Source organism: Piliocolobus tephrosceles, chromosome X (genome assembly GCF_002776525.5).
Source record: "Piliocolobus tephrosceles isolate RC106 chromosome X, ASM277652v3, whole genome shotgun sequence".
In the NCBI taxonomy this organism is placed as follows: Eukaryota; Metazoa; Chordata; class Mammalia; order Primates; family Cercopithecidae; genus Piliocolobus; species Piliocolobus tephrosceles.
In genome coordinates this window covers 3611616-3625811 of record NC_045455.1, presented here as the reverse complement: position 1 = coordinate 3625811, position 14196 = coordinate 3611616, and the positions used below count along the sequence as shown (strand labels likewise).

At 44.7% G+C, this 14196-nt stretch overlaps 1 protein-coding gene across 1 annotated transcript in view; it reads left to right on the top strand.

Annotated features, from left to right (window-relative positions):
• Positions 1–14196, top strand: part of COL4A2 (collagen type IV alpha 2 chain) — a 199989-nt gene that overhangs the window by 49312 nt on the left and 136481 nt on the right. The window contains exon 4 of the mRNA XM_023217645.2: positions 1884–1964. Within this exon, the coding sequence (XP_023073413.1) occupies positions 1884–1964 (81 nt within the window). The remainder of the gene's footprint in view (positions 1–1883; positions 1965–14196) is intronic.

The following is a 14196-nucleotide window of genomic DNA, read 5'->3' as shown; positions in this document are numbered from 1 at the left end:
CTCACCTGTGTGTGTGGGGGAGGGCTGTACTAGCTCACCTGTGTGTGGGGGGGGAGGGCTGTACTAGCTCACCTGTGTGTGGGGGGGAGGGCTGTACTAGCTCACGTGTGTCAGGGGGAGGGCTACTCTAGCTCACCTGTGTGTGTCAGGGGGAGGGCTGCACTAGCTCACCTGTGTGTGGGGGAGGGCTGTACTAGCTCACCTGTGTGTGGGGGGAGGACTGTACTAGCTCACCTGTGTGTGGGGGGGAGGGCTGCACTAGCTCACCTGTGTGTGGGGCGGGCAGCACTGGCTCACCTGTAGAATGAAGGTTTTACTAGCTCACCTGTCAGGGGAGAGGAGGCCTGCGCTGAGGCCCGGCTGATCAGAAAGGGGAGAAAAGAGGGTCACTCTGATTGCCATCATCTCAAAACGTTTAATACCGTCACAGTCCGAAAGGAAGAGCTAAGGTGCTTGTCCAGTAGCCCAGTCTCCAAGTCCGTCTTTGATCTGAATGTCGAGATCAAGGATGAGAAACACCTTTTTGCCCCGTCGGGATTGTCCATCCGGGGAACTCCCTCCGTTCCCCACTGACTCACTTAGGGTTGTGTCTGCTTCTCTGAGGAAACGCTCAGTGGGGTCACCCACTTGCCGGAATAGGTCCTGAGAAAAGCCTCTTCCCGGCATTCCTCCTCCTTTCTGAGCATAAGTATGTCTCACAGGGCGAAGGGGAAAGGAAGTGGACTTGCTCGGCCGACGCCCCTCAGTTGAAGTCGAAAGTGGTATCAGTGGTGCAGGTGAGGGTTTGGCATCCCGCCAGATGCACCTGCCAGTCCCGCTTCCTCACATGGCCCTCCCTCTGGTCACCATGATGTCTGTCCCATGAGGGAGCCACCGTTTGCGCCAACGCCACCTCCTCCCCTCCATGGTGGTCCACTCCTGCCCACCTCTCTGGGTTCCTCGCAAGCATTTTCTCCAGGCGCACGCTCCACATGTCCAGGCAGAAGGCAGAGCTGCTGCCCATGCCCCGGAGTTTCTCGTGCCTGCCACAGGCCTGCTCCTTCCTGATTCCACTCTTCACATGGAATCCATATTCTGGGAATGTTCTGATGCTGGAGGTCCAGGACTTTGCTTGGCATCTAGCACTTAGTGGGCACTTTTTTTTTTTTTTTTTTGAGACAGTCTCGTTCTGTGGCCCAGACTGGAGTGCAGTGGCATGATCTCAGCTCACTGCAACCTCCACTTCCCGAGTTCAAGCGATTTTCCTGCCTCAGCCTCCTAAGCTGAGAATACAGATGCCTGCCACCATGTCCGGCTAATTTTTGTATTTTTAGTGGGAACGGGGTTTCACCATGTTGGCCAGGATGGTCTCGATTTCCTGACCTTGTGGTCCACCTGCCTCGGCCTCCCAAAGTGCTGGGATTGCAGGCGTGAGTGACCACGCCCGGCCTAGTGGGCACTATTTAAAGGCTCATTGACCATAGAATATACAGCACCAAGGGTGAATCCTGGTCTCTACTGTGGACTGTGGTGACGGTGATGCATGCGGATGAACGCTGGTCTCAACTGTGGACTGTGGTGACTGTGATGCACGCGGACTCAGTGATTGTAACCAGTGTACAGGTCGGTTCCAACCTGTGCATCCTGGTGCAGGATGTCGATAGTGGGGAACTCCAGGGGTGGGAGAGACAGGGGTATTGGAAATCTCTGGACCTTACACTCGATTTTGCTGTGCACTGAAAACTGCTCTAAAAGTTAGTCTGTTTTTTAATAAAGTCTTATTGAATGTTTTGAATGAATAGTTTCTAGAGTTGGAAGGAATCTCAACAGATGATATTTTAATACCTGTTGTAGTTGGCAATGTTTTAGGTAACTTTTCTTTGCCTTGTGTTTTATTGTTGCAGGGTGTGAAGAAGTTTGATGTGCCGTGCGGAGGAAGAGATTGCAGTGGGGGCTGCCAGTGCTACCCTGAGAAAGGTGGACGTGTAAGTCACAGCATTGCGATAAGTAATACTATCTTCCTCATACAGTCATGCCTCGCTTAACGACGGGGATACCTTCTGGGACACGTGTGGCTGGGCAATTTCATCATTGCTTGACATCCTAGAGGGTACTCACACAAACCTAGGTGGCATGGCCTACCCAGGCTATGTGATGGAACCTGTCACTCCTAGATGTCGTGGCGTACTATACACCCAGGCTATGTGATAGAGCCTGTCACTCCTAGGCTACAAACCTATACATAGGCAATTGCAACACAGTAGTATTTGTATATCTAAATGCAGAAAAGGTACAGTAAAAAGATTTAAAATAGGACTCCTGTATAGGGCGTTTACCACGAAAAGAGCTTGCGGAACTTGGAAACTGCTCTGTCTGCATCAGGGAGTGAGGGACGTGTGGATGTGAAGGCCTGGGGCGTGACTGGGCACCACTGTAGACTCTGTAAACACTGGGTCTTAGGTGGCCCTAAACTTACATTTTCAGTGTTTTTCTTTCTTCAGTAATAAATTAACCTTAGTTTACTGTAACTTTTTTACTTTACAAACTGTTAAGCTTTTTAAACTCTTTGACTCTTTTTGTTTAATACTTAGCTTAAAACACACATTGTACAGCTGTACAAACATGTTTTCTTTTCCTGTATTCTTATTCGATGTTTTTTTCTATTCAATTTTTTTTTTTCTTTTTAAACTTTTTTGTTAAAAACAAAGAAACAGACATGGGAGCTGAGGCCTACACAGGCTCAGGATGATCAATACCACTGTCTTCCACCTCCACATCTTGTCCCACCAGAAGGTCTTCCTGGTAGTAAGGCGCATGGAACCGTCTTCCCCTCTGGGAACAATGCCTTCTTCTGGATTCTTCCTGAAGCATCTGCCTGAGGCTATTTTACACTTAGCATATGTACACATATAAATAGGCGTATACTCCAAAATAACGATAAACAGTAGAGTATAGTAAATGCAGAAACCAGTGACACAGTTGCTTATCACCAAGTGTCACACGCTGCATGTAACTGCATGTCCACACTCTGATGCAACCAGGAACACAGTAGGTTTGTCCACACCAGCACCACCACAAACATGTGAGTCATGCGTTGGGCAGATCCGGTGTCATCTTAGGGGACCACTGTCTTCAATGCAGTCTGTTGTTGACCAAAAAGTCGTGATGCGGTGCCTAATTGTACTTCCATTTGAAATGAGAGTGTCTTAAATTGCCTGATTAAGTCATTGCATACTTTGCTAAGAAATTTAATACAGTTGTATTCTCTTCCACTAGAACAAACAATAATATAATACAAAATTGGGTCAATGTATACCACTTTCCTACAAAATTGAGAGCAATTTTAAAAATTTTCACAAGCATCTTTTCTTTCGTTCGTTGTTCATTGTAAGTACATATGTGTGTTTGCATGTGTGTTTGTATGTACATATATAAAGCAATGATGTTTTATACTTTTACATAAGCAAAAATGTTATAAAAATATTCTGTAAAGAAAAACGTAATTAGTTGCATTTATACTGCAATATAGTTATACAAACTAGAGAGCACTGGCAATTGTATCATTGCTAACAATTCTCACTTTGAAAATGCTCATTCCCTGAAGGTCTTTTATGTGGTCTATCTGATAAGTAAGAGGAAAAAAGGGTACCCCAAATTATCACCATTACATCTGGCAGAATTTGAAATATTGCCCTAATATTGGATTTAATATGTTCAGTCAAAGTGATTTGTCTCTGATTCTGTTGCCTTTAAAACTGATGCCTTAAAACTGAGTCTTGGTGTTACTTGGTTTAAAAATTATTATTTATACGTGCACGTTTAAGTCCATCTTGCATCTGCGAAGGTGTAGGGAGTAGTAGTTTATTTTATGACACAGCCTCCTTGCCTTTATTCCCTGGACTCATGCATCTGCCCTAGGAATCGTGCTTGTCTACACCTTCGTTTAGCAAATGCCAGGTTGTCAAGGCAACTGGAAACTCTTGCCTGCATTGCCCCGTTGTTGTTGGAATCAGAAATTATAACAGCCCTTGGGTGTCCAAATGAGTTTCCCCAAGTTGAGTCCTGAAGTCAGTTTCTACCGTCGCCATTCCCCATCCTTACCTGCCAGGAAGAACGACCATCTGCTGGAGCTTGGCCTCCGGGGCTGGGGTGCGCTGCCGCTGCCTCCTCGCCTGTGTCCCCTCAACAAAATCAGGTGGCCACAGTTCGTGATAGGGAACCTCTTTATAAATGCTGTCATCCCTATTTGCTGACCTGTAACTGATCGTTATTTCACTGTCAGAAATCACAACTCAGGAGGCGTCCTGCCCCTTCGATCAAAGCTCCCATCTCTCCACCTGCTGCGTTCATCATTAGTTGCAATTCTCAAAGCAGTTATTTTTGTTTTGGTTAAGCATTCCTCTGCCTGCAGTGGGGACTTTGTGATTTAGAAATTGCTGGTTGAAGATCATTTATCAGCACTTAACAAGGCTAAATAATTTTTAAGTTTATGGAAGCCATTTCACGAGATGTAAAATTCCCCCGGGTCCCATGCTGTAGATTTTCGCAACGATGCTTCTGCCGCAGTGATGAGAATGCCTGACTGCAGACTCTCCACCCCGCAGCCCTTGACTGACTCAGCCTTATATGGGCATGGATAGAATTGGTGGTATACACGTATCTGCGAGACTGGCTGTGTGGGATGGAGTTTCTGGAGTTACCGTCTAGCGGGACTCTGCATTCTTCTCCATGTCATCAGACAAACAGAACCCAAACAAACTGAGTAGAGGTGACCGGGTCTGTTCCTTTTCACTTTCTATGATTATTTAATGCAGAATCAACATAGTAACATTTTCCATAATGCCTTTAGGAGAATTTTATTCTTCAGTAAACACAGCTAGTTCAGATTATTTCAGTATATAATGGCATCTGCATAGCAGTATACTGTTAGGTGATGCCAGAGGTCTTTTCAATGAGGTTGTTAAGAGGGAATTTCTAAAGATCCCCAAGACTGTATGATTTTGTGAAGTCACAGTGCAGGCATTGAGACCTTTTTATTTCCCAGTGTCCCTAATGAAGGAAACACCTTGAGTCTCTTTCTATAATTTGCCAAGTAAAATGAAAAATCGACACCTTCTGGTTAATGTGATTAACATGAGTAATCCAAAACTCTGTGTGGGCTTGGCTTTCCGCTGGTTATTCAGACGGGTTATCAACACTGATCCAATTAGGCTGTGATTGGCAGCTGTGTGAAGGGTTGTGCAAAAGACAGAGGTGAACGATACCCCTGCCCTGGGGCCTGGACTGTGGGATCCACTGTGCACGCGCAGCGCTCACGTGGCCTGAAATCTGGTTGTACCTGTACCTCTGGGTACTGCGTGATGCTTGACACTGTTGTTTCACTGGGCCGAGGCCCCTGCTGCCAAGGGACCACACAGAGCCAGTCACTGGGGTGTGTTAACAATCAGCACACAGGCTGCCCTGTTAATTCAGGTGAGACCCTGGACATTCACCAATAAAGCGATAGAAATGGCTGATGATAAAAGGTAAGAAAGAGATCAGTGATGCCATTTACCGTTTTCTACAGAGTATATTCCTGGAGATAGTCTTCTCTATGTTACAGGAGACATTTACTCTCAGGACTGTTGCATCTATTGTATTAAAACATTTTTAAGATAGAGTATCTATTTCAAGACTACAAATCCAGTGCAGGTGGCTTAACTATTTTTTAATTAACAGATTTTCCCAAATGTGTTCTTGCAGAAGCAGAGCTCTGTCTGCCCTACGTTTGCACTGATAGTATTTTCTTGAAGTAAGATAATACATAAAAATAGCAGCTGGACAGAGCTTGCTGTCGAAAGGGCTGTGTGCATAGTTTGTTCTTTCCCACAGCTTCCCCTGGGGTGACTCCCGTCTCTGTTCCCTGTGGTGCTACTGTAACAGCCTCTGGAAATGCCTGGCTGCAGACTCGCCACGCCCCAGCACTTGGCTAGCTCAGCCTTTTATGGGCATGGTACCCAGTTCATCTGTGTGTCACCATGGTGACAGCCAACATCGGAAGTTGTACGTCACTGGATAACTTTTGGACACTAAGCAGAAATCACAAGCATACTATGGATTCCAGTTCCAAATGGATTCTCATGTGACCAGTGAATGAGCTTTGGGTCAAATTTATGGAGTTTGTTCTCTATCCTTGGGGGGTGAGCGGTGGACTCTCCTAGCAGGGAGAGAATTGCTTCTCCCGGACAGAACCACCCAGTCCCACAGATAATTCCAGCAAGCTACAGAGTTGAGGCATGAAGAGGCAGGGCGGGAGCTGTGTCCCGGCTGCTGGGCACGGCCCACTTCCCCTCCCTGGGCAGAGCTGGGAGGAGCTGAGCCAGGAGCCAGCCCATGTCCTGTAGTTCACATAGGAGCACACTGACTTCAGGAGGGAAATGGCTTCTGCAAATCTCACACCCAGATTGTGGCAGAGTCCAAAACAAAACTCAAGTCTGGGGACTTAGACAAATGCTTTTTCCAGCATAATCATCTTTTGTGTCCGTACTCCTCTGCCCACACGTCAGCCTGGAAGAGTGAGGCTCTCCGGGGTGCAGGGAACAACATAGGCAGCATGAGGGGAGAGAGTTTCTCCTCGTTATGCAAGAGTTACGGTTCCCTGGTTAACTCTCTAACCACCTCTTCAGTTGTTTTGTAAGTTAAAAAAAATGACTTTAACAAATGATCAGGACTTTATTGTTATGTGAGGGTCTGTATTTCAAATAATCTCTAGTAAGTATATTGGAATAATTATAAATTATAAGTTCTGATTCATTGGCACTGCATGTTCTCAGATTTATCCCTCCACTGAATACCAGGCAACCATCCGGACAAGGCTGCCCACCCCTAGCACCTTCCATTGCAGCCCTCCCAGGCTCCAGCAATTCTCCTGCCTCAGGCCCTCAAGTAGCTGGGACTGTAGACATGCACCACCACACCCGGTTAATTTTTGTATTTTTTTTGTAGAGATGGGATTTTGCCATATTGCCCAGTCTGGTCTTGAACTCCTAAGTTCAGGCAATCCACCCACCTCAGCCTCCCAAACTGCTGGCATTACAGGTGTGAGCCACCACACCCAGCCTTCTTTTTCTATCTCTTTTCAGTTTTCTTTCTTTATACACCATGGAGATGGAAGGCAGTTGAATGGAAAGCATCAAAGTGAGTTTCAGTTACAGAATTTCTAATAGAGTTATCAGCACCATGCAATGTAAATGTTAATAGTATAGAAGGCCGTAGAGGGGCAGGTAGGAAATCGGAGTCAACGAAGAAGACAACTTTGCTTTGCTTGTTAACTCACCTAGAAGATTGTGAAAGTCTTGGATTTTTCCAAGTAAGGTTAATTTTAGTTCATTATTTCAATAACTTAGCCAGATTCCTGTTCCCTGCGAACATCTGATTTTTGACCATAAACTCTGATCAGATAGATTGTTTTAATTTTTTTAAGGACATCGACCTTCACAGGGCCCCTCCTGTGTCCTAAGGCACTTGGGTGTTCCAGAAACTAGTAAATGTGAAGACTGGTTGGATAACTCCAACTTGCTGGGAACTAGGGAGATGGGCAGATGGCGCTGCCACATGACAACAGGGAAAAGAGAACCCATGTTGTCAGCCCCTGAACTAGTGAATGAACTTCCCTACGTCACTCAGAATGCATCCAGGCAGGACCCACAGTGCCCCCTGTGGCCTGGCAGCCGCAGCTGAGAGCCTGGAGACTATGCTTCCGGAAGGTTGCAGTTGACAAGCTCGCTCAAGTAAGCAGCGGCTGAGTGTGCAGGGCAACAAGTTGTGTTTAGTGAGTACATTTTTTCATGTAACTGAGAGTTTCCCACAGTCTGTGGGTCCCTGGACTTGGATCAAATAATCCTTAGCCTCACCAGATTTCTTAAATTCAACAATATAAATCAAAGTAAAAGAAACCAGAGAGAAACTGAGCAAAAAAAAAGCCGCCAAGAGAAGAGGGAATGGGTGCTCGGAGTGGGATGGAGGCAGATAATGAGAAGCCAAGAAAATTCCTTGTCTTTGGCTCTTGCTGTCAGCTCAGAGGGGTCATCTTGAGATGAAAAAAAAAAGAGCTCCCAGCCTCCGGGAAGGAAAGGAGAGGGTGCCCCACAGAGGTATGAAGCAAAGCCATTAGCAAGATATGCCCTCTAAGGAGAGCAGTGGTCTTGCCAACGGCATCTTCTATTGTGTATTGCCAATCATAAACCTTACCCTTCTGTGTAGATAGCCAGGATTTTAAAATAAAACTAAATCTTCCCCAAGGAGAGAATTGTGAGGCCCGGGCAGCAGGGGTGCTTTCATATGGGTGTTCCCGTGGCTGGACGGGTTCTGAAATTTTTGTATTTTTAGTAGAGATGGGGTTTCACCTGTTGGCCAGGCTGGTCTCGATCTTCTGACCTCAGGCGAGCCACCCGCCTCGGCCCCCAAAGTGCTGAGATTATAGGCATGAGCCACCACGCCCAGCCTCTGTCTTAGTTCTTTGAAGATGTGTGCCTGTGTGGAATAAAAACGTCAGTGCTGCTGTGTCAGACCTCTTTGCAAACCAACTGCAGTTTTTCCAGACAGATACTTTTTAATGGTGTGCGCAGTACACTTAGCAAAAGAAATCTCCAGCATTTTACACGCTGCACAGAAAGGGCAAGAAATTAGTCAGACATAGCAGAAACACCACCTGGCTTCCAGGCTTTTATAGCCCTGTCTGCACATAGCTCCCACTCACTTTCAAAACCATGCAGTTATTTTTAGTGTGGCTTTGGAGCAAAGGTGGTCTGGCTCATCCAGCACTGCAGGGGCTACAGCAACTGGGTCCTGTGAGTACTGTCTGTGGGTGAGCTCCAAACTGGCCCATTTTCTATCAAATCCTCAGTGGTGTGATAATGGTTCTTTTGACATAAAATATTTATCATATGGGGTGGAATGGCAAGCGGAGGAGGGGCCAGAAATTTGTCATTGCTTCTCTCTTCATCAGCTGCATAATTAACTCAATTCTACAACAGTTTATTAAAAGTCCCACTTCAAGAAAATGGTTAAATCTCACTGGAAAGAAAGAACTGCATTATGTTCTGAAGCTCCAAGTTTCAGAAAATATTCTTTTTGTAAATATTTAAGCCCAGTAGGTCACCCATCTTGGTCTTACTTTCATGAAACCCTGACTTTATATTGTATTTTCTTTTCATCTAGGATTTACTGTCTACAATAGTCTTACACATTTGCTGTGAGTTTCCTGTCTCTCCAGATCCTCCCTCTACCCCGGCTGCAAACTCACAGAGATTGGATGTTCAGTATGGTAACTGCTAGGCACATTCAGCTATTTCAGTTTCAGTTTTAATTAATTAAAATGAAATGAAATTTAAAATTCAGTTCTTCCGTTCACTAGCCACACCTCAAGTACTCGCATAGCCACAGCTCCAGAAGATGACTGCTCTGTTTACTTCTGTATTCCTGGGGCCTACGTGGGGCTTGACACATGATGGATACACACTAAATATTTGTTGAATGAATACATATTGTTTTAAAATTTTAGTAGCCAACTGTGACAATGCATAATCCACTGCCTGTGTTTGGGGCCAAGTTTCCTGTCTTTCAAGGCATTTTCTCTCTCTCTTTTTTTTTTTTTTTTTTTTGAGACGGAGTTTCACTCTTGTTGCCTGGGCTGGAGTGCAGTGGTGCCATCTCGGGTCGCTGCAACCTCCACCTCCTGGGTTCAAGCCATTCTCCTGCCTCAGCCTCCCGAGTAGCTGGGACTACAGGCATGCGCCAACACACCCGGCTAATTTTGTATTTTTAGTAGAGATGGGGTTTCTCCATGTTGGCCAAGATGGTCTCGAACTCCCGACCTCAGGTGATTCGCCTGCCTCCGTCTCTCAAAGTGCTGGGATTACATGTGTGAGCCACTGTTCCTGGCCTGGCGTTTTCTTTAATTAGAACTATATCCTCATTGAATGGAGCACCAGAGTATGAACCTCGAGACTTTGTCACAGAGGGCTCTGTGACCTTGGGTAGGACACATGACTTCTTTAAATGAGTCTCCTGAAGGCTTCTTACCTTGCTCAAATGGGCCTTCCAGAGCTTTGCACACTCCTCCCCCTCCTTCTCTCTGCATCTCCCCTTTCTCCACGCATACCCTTGGCTCTCCAAGAGTCACCCTGGCCCCCTTGCAGCCCCTGCTGCTGGGGCCTCCGTCCCGTTCATTGACTCTTCCCTTCTCTTAGACCAGTGCCTTCCATGCCGTAGCTGAGAGAAAATACATCTTTGAGTGTTGAAGAAATGTAAAACTCCATTGCTAAAAGGAAGCTAGAGCCTTTCTTAGGATGGAGGACATGAAAGAAAATGCCACTTCCGAAGCTCAACACTCCATCGGATTGACAAGTTAGCTGAGATCAGATAATAATAGCTATTTCATGTCTTGGTTAAAAACCTCACACAGACTCCAAAGAACTGTTGATAAACTAGAGTAAAAGGAAATCACAGTTGCATTCTTAAAACCAAACGAAAACGCTGACTTTCGAAATCCTTCTTTCCGACCTCCTGATGGAAAGTTTTGACAAGTATAGCACTGAATCTTTCCCCCCTCTCTGTTAGAGAAGAAATGGCAATCTTCAAAGACCATCGTTTTGTTTTCTTGGCTTCCAATTCATTCTTAGTAAACAATTGCAGGATTTCTAAAAAGACCAGACCATAGTAGTTACCAGACATGAGATGCTTTCTAAAACTTACTTTGAATAGAAATGTTTTCTCTGAATCTGTCTTCCCTCATGCAGCAGGAAGAATGTCTAAAGCTATGGTACCTTTGTAGAGAAACAGCGTCCACAGTCAGTCTTCCCAGTCGGGTTTGTGTCAGCGGTCCTTTAGAGGCGGTCTACACAAGAGTCTAAATGTTCCTGTCTGTGAACAGTCTTCTACTAGACTGCTTTAATAATAAAGAGAAAACTACTAGATTGTTTTGCAACGTTTTGAAATTACTGTTGTTGTTTTCTTTTGGAAACAGTAAAATAATAGCCAAGGGGAGAAAATGGCAGAAATGATCAAACCAAGCAACTGCACGCACATTTTCCTCACTGAGGGGCCTTTGAATTTGCCACCTAAATGCGGCACGCGGTGGGTACGCCAGGAAGGAGGAACCCCAGGGAGGAGGAAATGGGGGGTCCCTTCGTCTCTGCTTTATTTTGTCCGTCATTAAATCAGAAGGACATGGTTAGTGTCCTTAATCCTCGAACGGTGAAGATGTTGCATACATTGTGTGTTACTATCATTGGCATTAGGGTAAACGAACGTATAAGTGTATTTTTAAATTTCAAAAAATTTTAAAGTGTATTTTTAAATTTTAAAGTGTATTTTTAAATTTCAAAATGTCCTTAGGAAACTGGTCAGCCTGAGGCCCTGAGCTACCTGCACTTCTGAGCCCTCTGGCATCTCACCCAAATGTGTTCACTGTGGTGTAGACAACTGAAGCGCTCAGGGCGTCAGAGGTCTGACTCACCTGGGAAGGACAAAGCGGGCCTTCCAAAGGCCATATGTCCCCACTGATTAGAAAGATTAAAACACCCCTGTCCCTTTCCTCTCTGTGTCCAGCCTAGAAGTTTGCATTCTAGGAGAATGGCAGCAGCCAGACACCTCCCAGGAACCCGTTGGAAGCCCCGTATCGATGGCAGCTTCCTGCGAAGCCACTGTGAGCGCGTGAAAAATCCCCGCCGTAGGAACAAAAGTTTTTGTATCTAAAACATTGTTAGGGTGAATAACTCTTAGAGGTTTGGAACCAGAAATAAAGAAAAAGAACAACATAAAATGGAAGTAATTAATGTTGGGTAAATAGTATCTTTTGCCTAACAAGTTCTTGGCTCCACCGTCAGCATCCGTGTTTTCTATTAAATTGTTGTCTTTGTGAGGCATTATTACAGTTCTTCCTCTTAAAGTCTGTTTTGAATAAAGCAACTGAAGGTTGGATGAATTCTATAGTGAGGGTGATCTCTAATGAAAATTAAAGTTCTGGCATGTCTTAGCTCTGCATAGTAGTAATTATTTTTAAGAAAATGCACTTTAGGTGGTGATTTGGGCATTGTAAAAGTATTATGAAAATAAGAGATGTATGTCAAGAGAACCTTACTCTCAAAATCAGTTTTGTGCATTGCACCCATGCGTAGCGTCTGTCAATGAAACCAGCCTTTCTCAGGTTTGGTGAAAGGAATATTGCCGTGGTCTTTGAGGACTGATGAGTTTCCACTAATTTAGAGCAAAATTAACAGAATCCTATGAGCCTGGAGGAAGCAGTTCGCTTTGGTTTGTGTCGCTTTTAGCATACTACTCATTTCAACCCCACTTAGAGAAGTGGCAGATCTTATACCCTCAGGCAGCTGGGATATGCCAGCCACAGAGGGCAAGATCCATAAATCTTTAACAGATTTTACTGTACGCGTCCACAGCCCCAACCAGCCATACCGTTGCAACCTGAAAGAAAGAGAGGATTGAATAAGCAGTCCGGAGAATTCAAGCAAAACTCTGAAACAGGAAGCCAGGCTTCCTGCACTCGAAGGCCTTGGGGTAAATTCCTCATCATGTAGCACCTGAAATTTTACAAATATTTGGCCTTCTCTTAGAAGAATGATGAATGATCGGTCTAGAACACTGACTAGTCTTCTCCCAGCCCCGTATGCAGGAAGGACAGAAGAATGCATTGGAGACCAGTGAATATCCACTCTGTTCTAAGGACTCCAGGGAGAGAAATTGGACAGACTTTACTGGTAACTTAATGAAAGACAAAAAAGGCGTAGGTTTAAATATATCCAGAGTAAAATTCACAAAGGCCTCAAGTCATTAAAAGTATTACATATCCAACTCCCAAAAGTTGAACTAAAAAAGATCCTCTTCTTCAAAATAAGGTTTTACTTAGAGACTTTCAGTCCCACTTAAAACTTCAAAGCAATAAGCTTCATTTCACAGCTGCACTAAATGGAACCTAATGGTAGACATGCCTTTGACTAGACATAAAGTAAGCATGCTTTCTAGAGAAAATAAATAGAAAGAGAGGAGGTTTCTTTCTATTTCCATATCAGTTTCACCTCTTTCTAAAATGATTGCTCGTCTGGACAGCATTTGTCATGAGTTTGTTTTCACTTTAAAGAGTGAAGGGGAGAGATGACCGGGGAGTGATACCCACCAGCTCATCTTCAAGGATTGTGTAGGAGTTGAGCGGAAGAGGTTTCACTGCAGAAAGCCAGTACTGTCAAGAAGCATCCTGAGAACATGTAATTAATTTCTGCAAATGATAGAATAGTTATATTAGTGCCATAATGTATTATATTTAAGCTGTTTTTCTAATTCCCAATCAACTAAGGCCAAAGAAAAAGGGGGGGTTGAGCTAAATAATAGCATTAGGATGTTTAATGTGAAATCCAAGAAAACTAAAATAATGCAATCAGGCCAGACACGGTGGCTCACGCCTATAATCCCAGCACTTTGGGAGGCCGAGGCGAGCGGATCACGAGGTCAAGAGATGGAGACCGTCTTGGCCAACATGGTGAAACCAGGCCTCTACTAAAAATACAATATATATATATATATATATATTAGCTGGGCGTGGTGGCGCATGCCTGTAATCCCAGCTACTTGAGAGGTTGAGGCAGGAGAATCACTTGAACTCGGGAGTTGGAGGTTGCAGTGAGCCAAGATCACACCACTGCACTCCAGCCTGGTGACAGAGCGAGACTCTGTCTTAATAAATAAATAAATGAATAAATAATGCAATTAGAGTTACAGTATGGCCATTCAGGTTGACCATTCCTAATCCAAAACTCCCAAATCTGAAGGGCTCCAAAATCAGAACCCTTTAGAGCACTGATATGACGCTCAAAGTTCATCTCGTTGGAGCATTTTGGATTTCAGATTTTTCAGTTCAGAGTTGCTCAACCAGTAAGTATATGCAGATGTTTCAAAATTTAAAAAACTCCCAAATCCAAAACACTTCTGGTCCCAAGCATGTCAGATAAGGAGCACTCACCTTCTGATGAGCTTCAGTGATTGTGATTAAAATCTCACACCATTCATAGAGAGCACTGTTAACGCTACGGGCAAGAGTACTATTAACGCTATGGGCAACAGCACTATTAATGCTACGGGCAAGAGCACTATTAATGCTACGGGCAACAGCACTATTAATGCTACGGGCAACAGCACTATTAATGCTACGGGCAAGAGCACTAACGC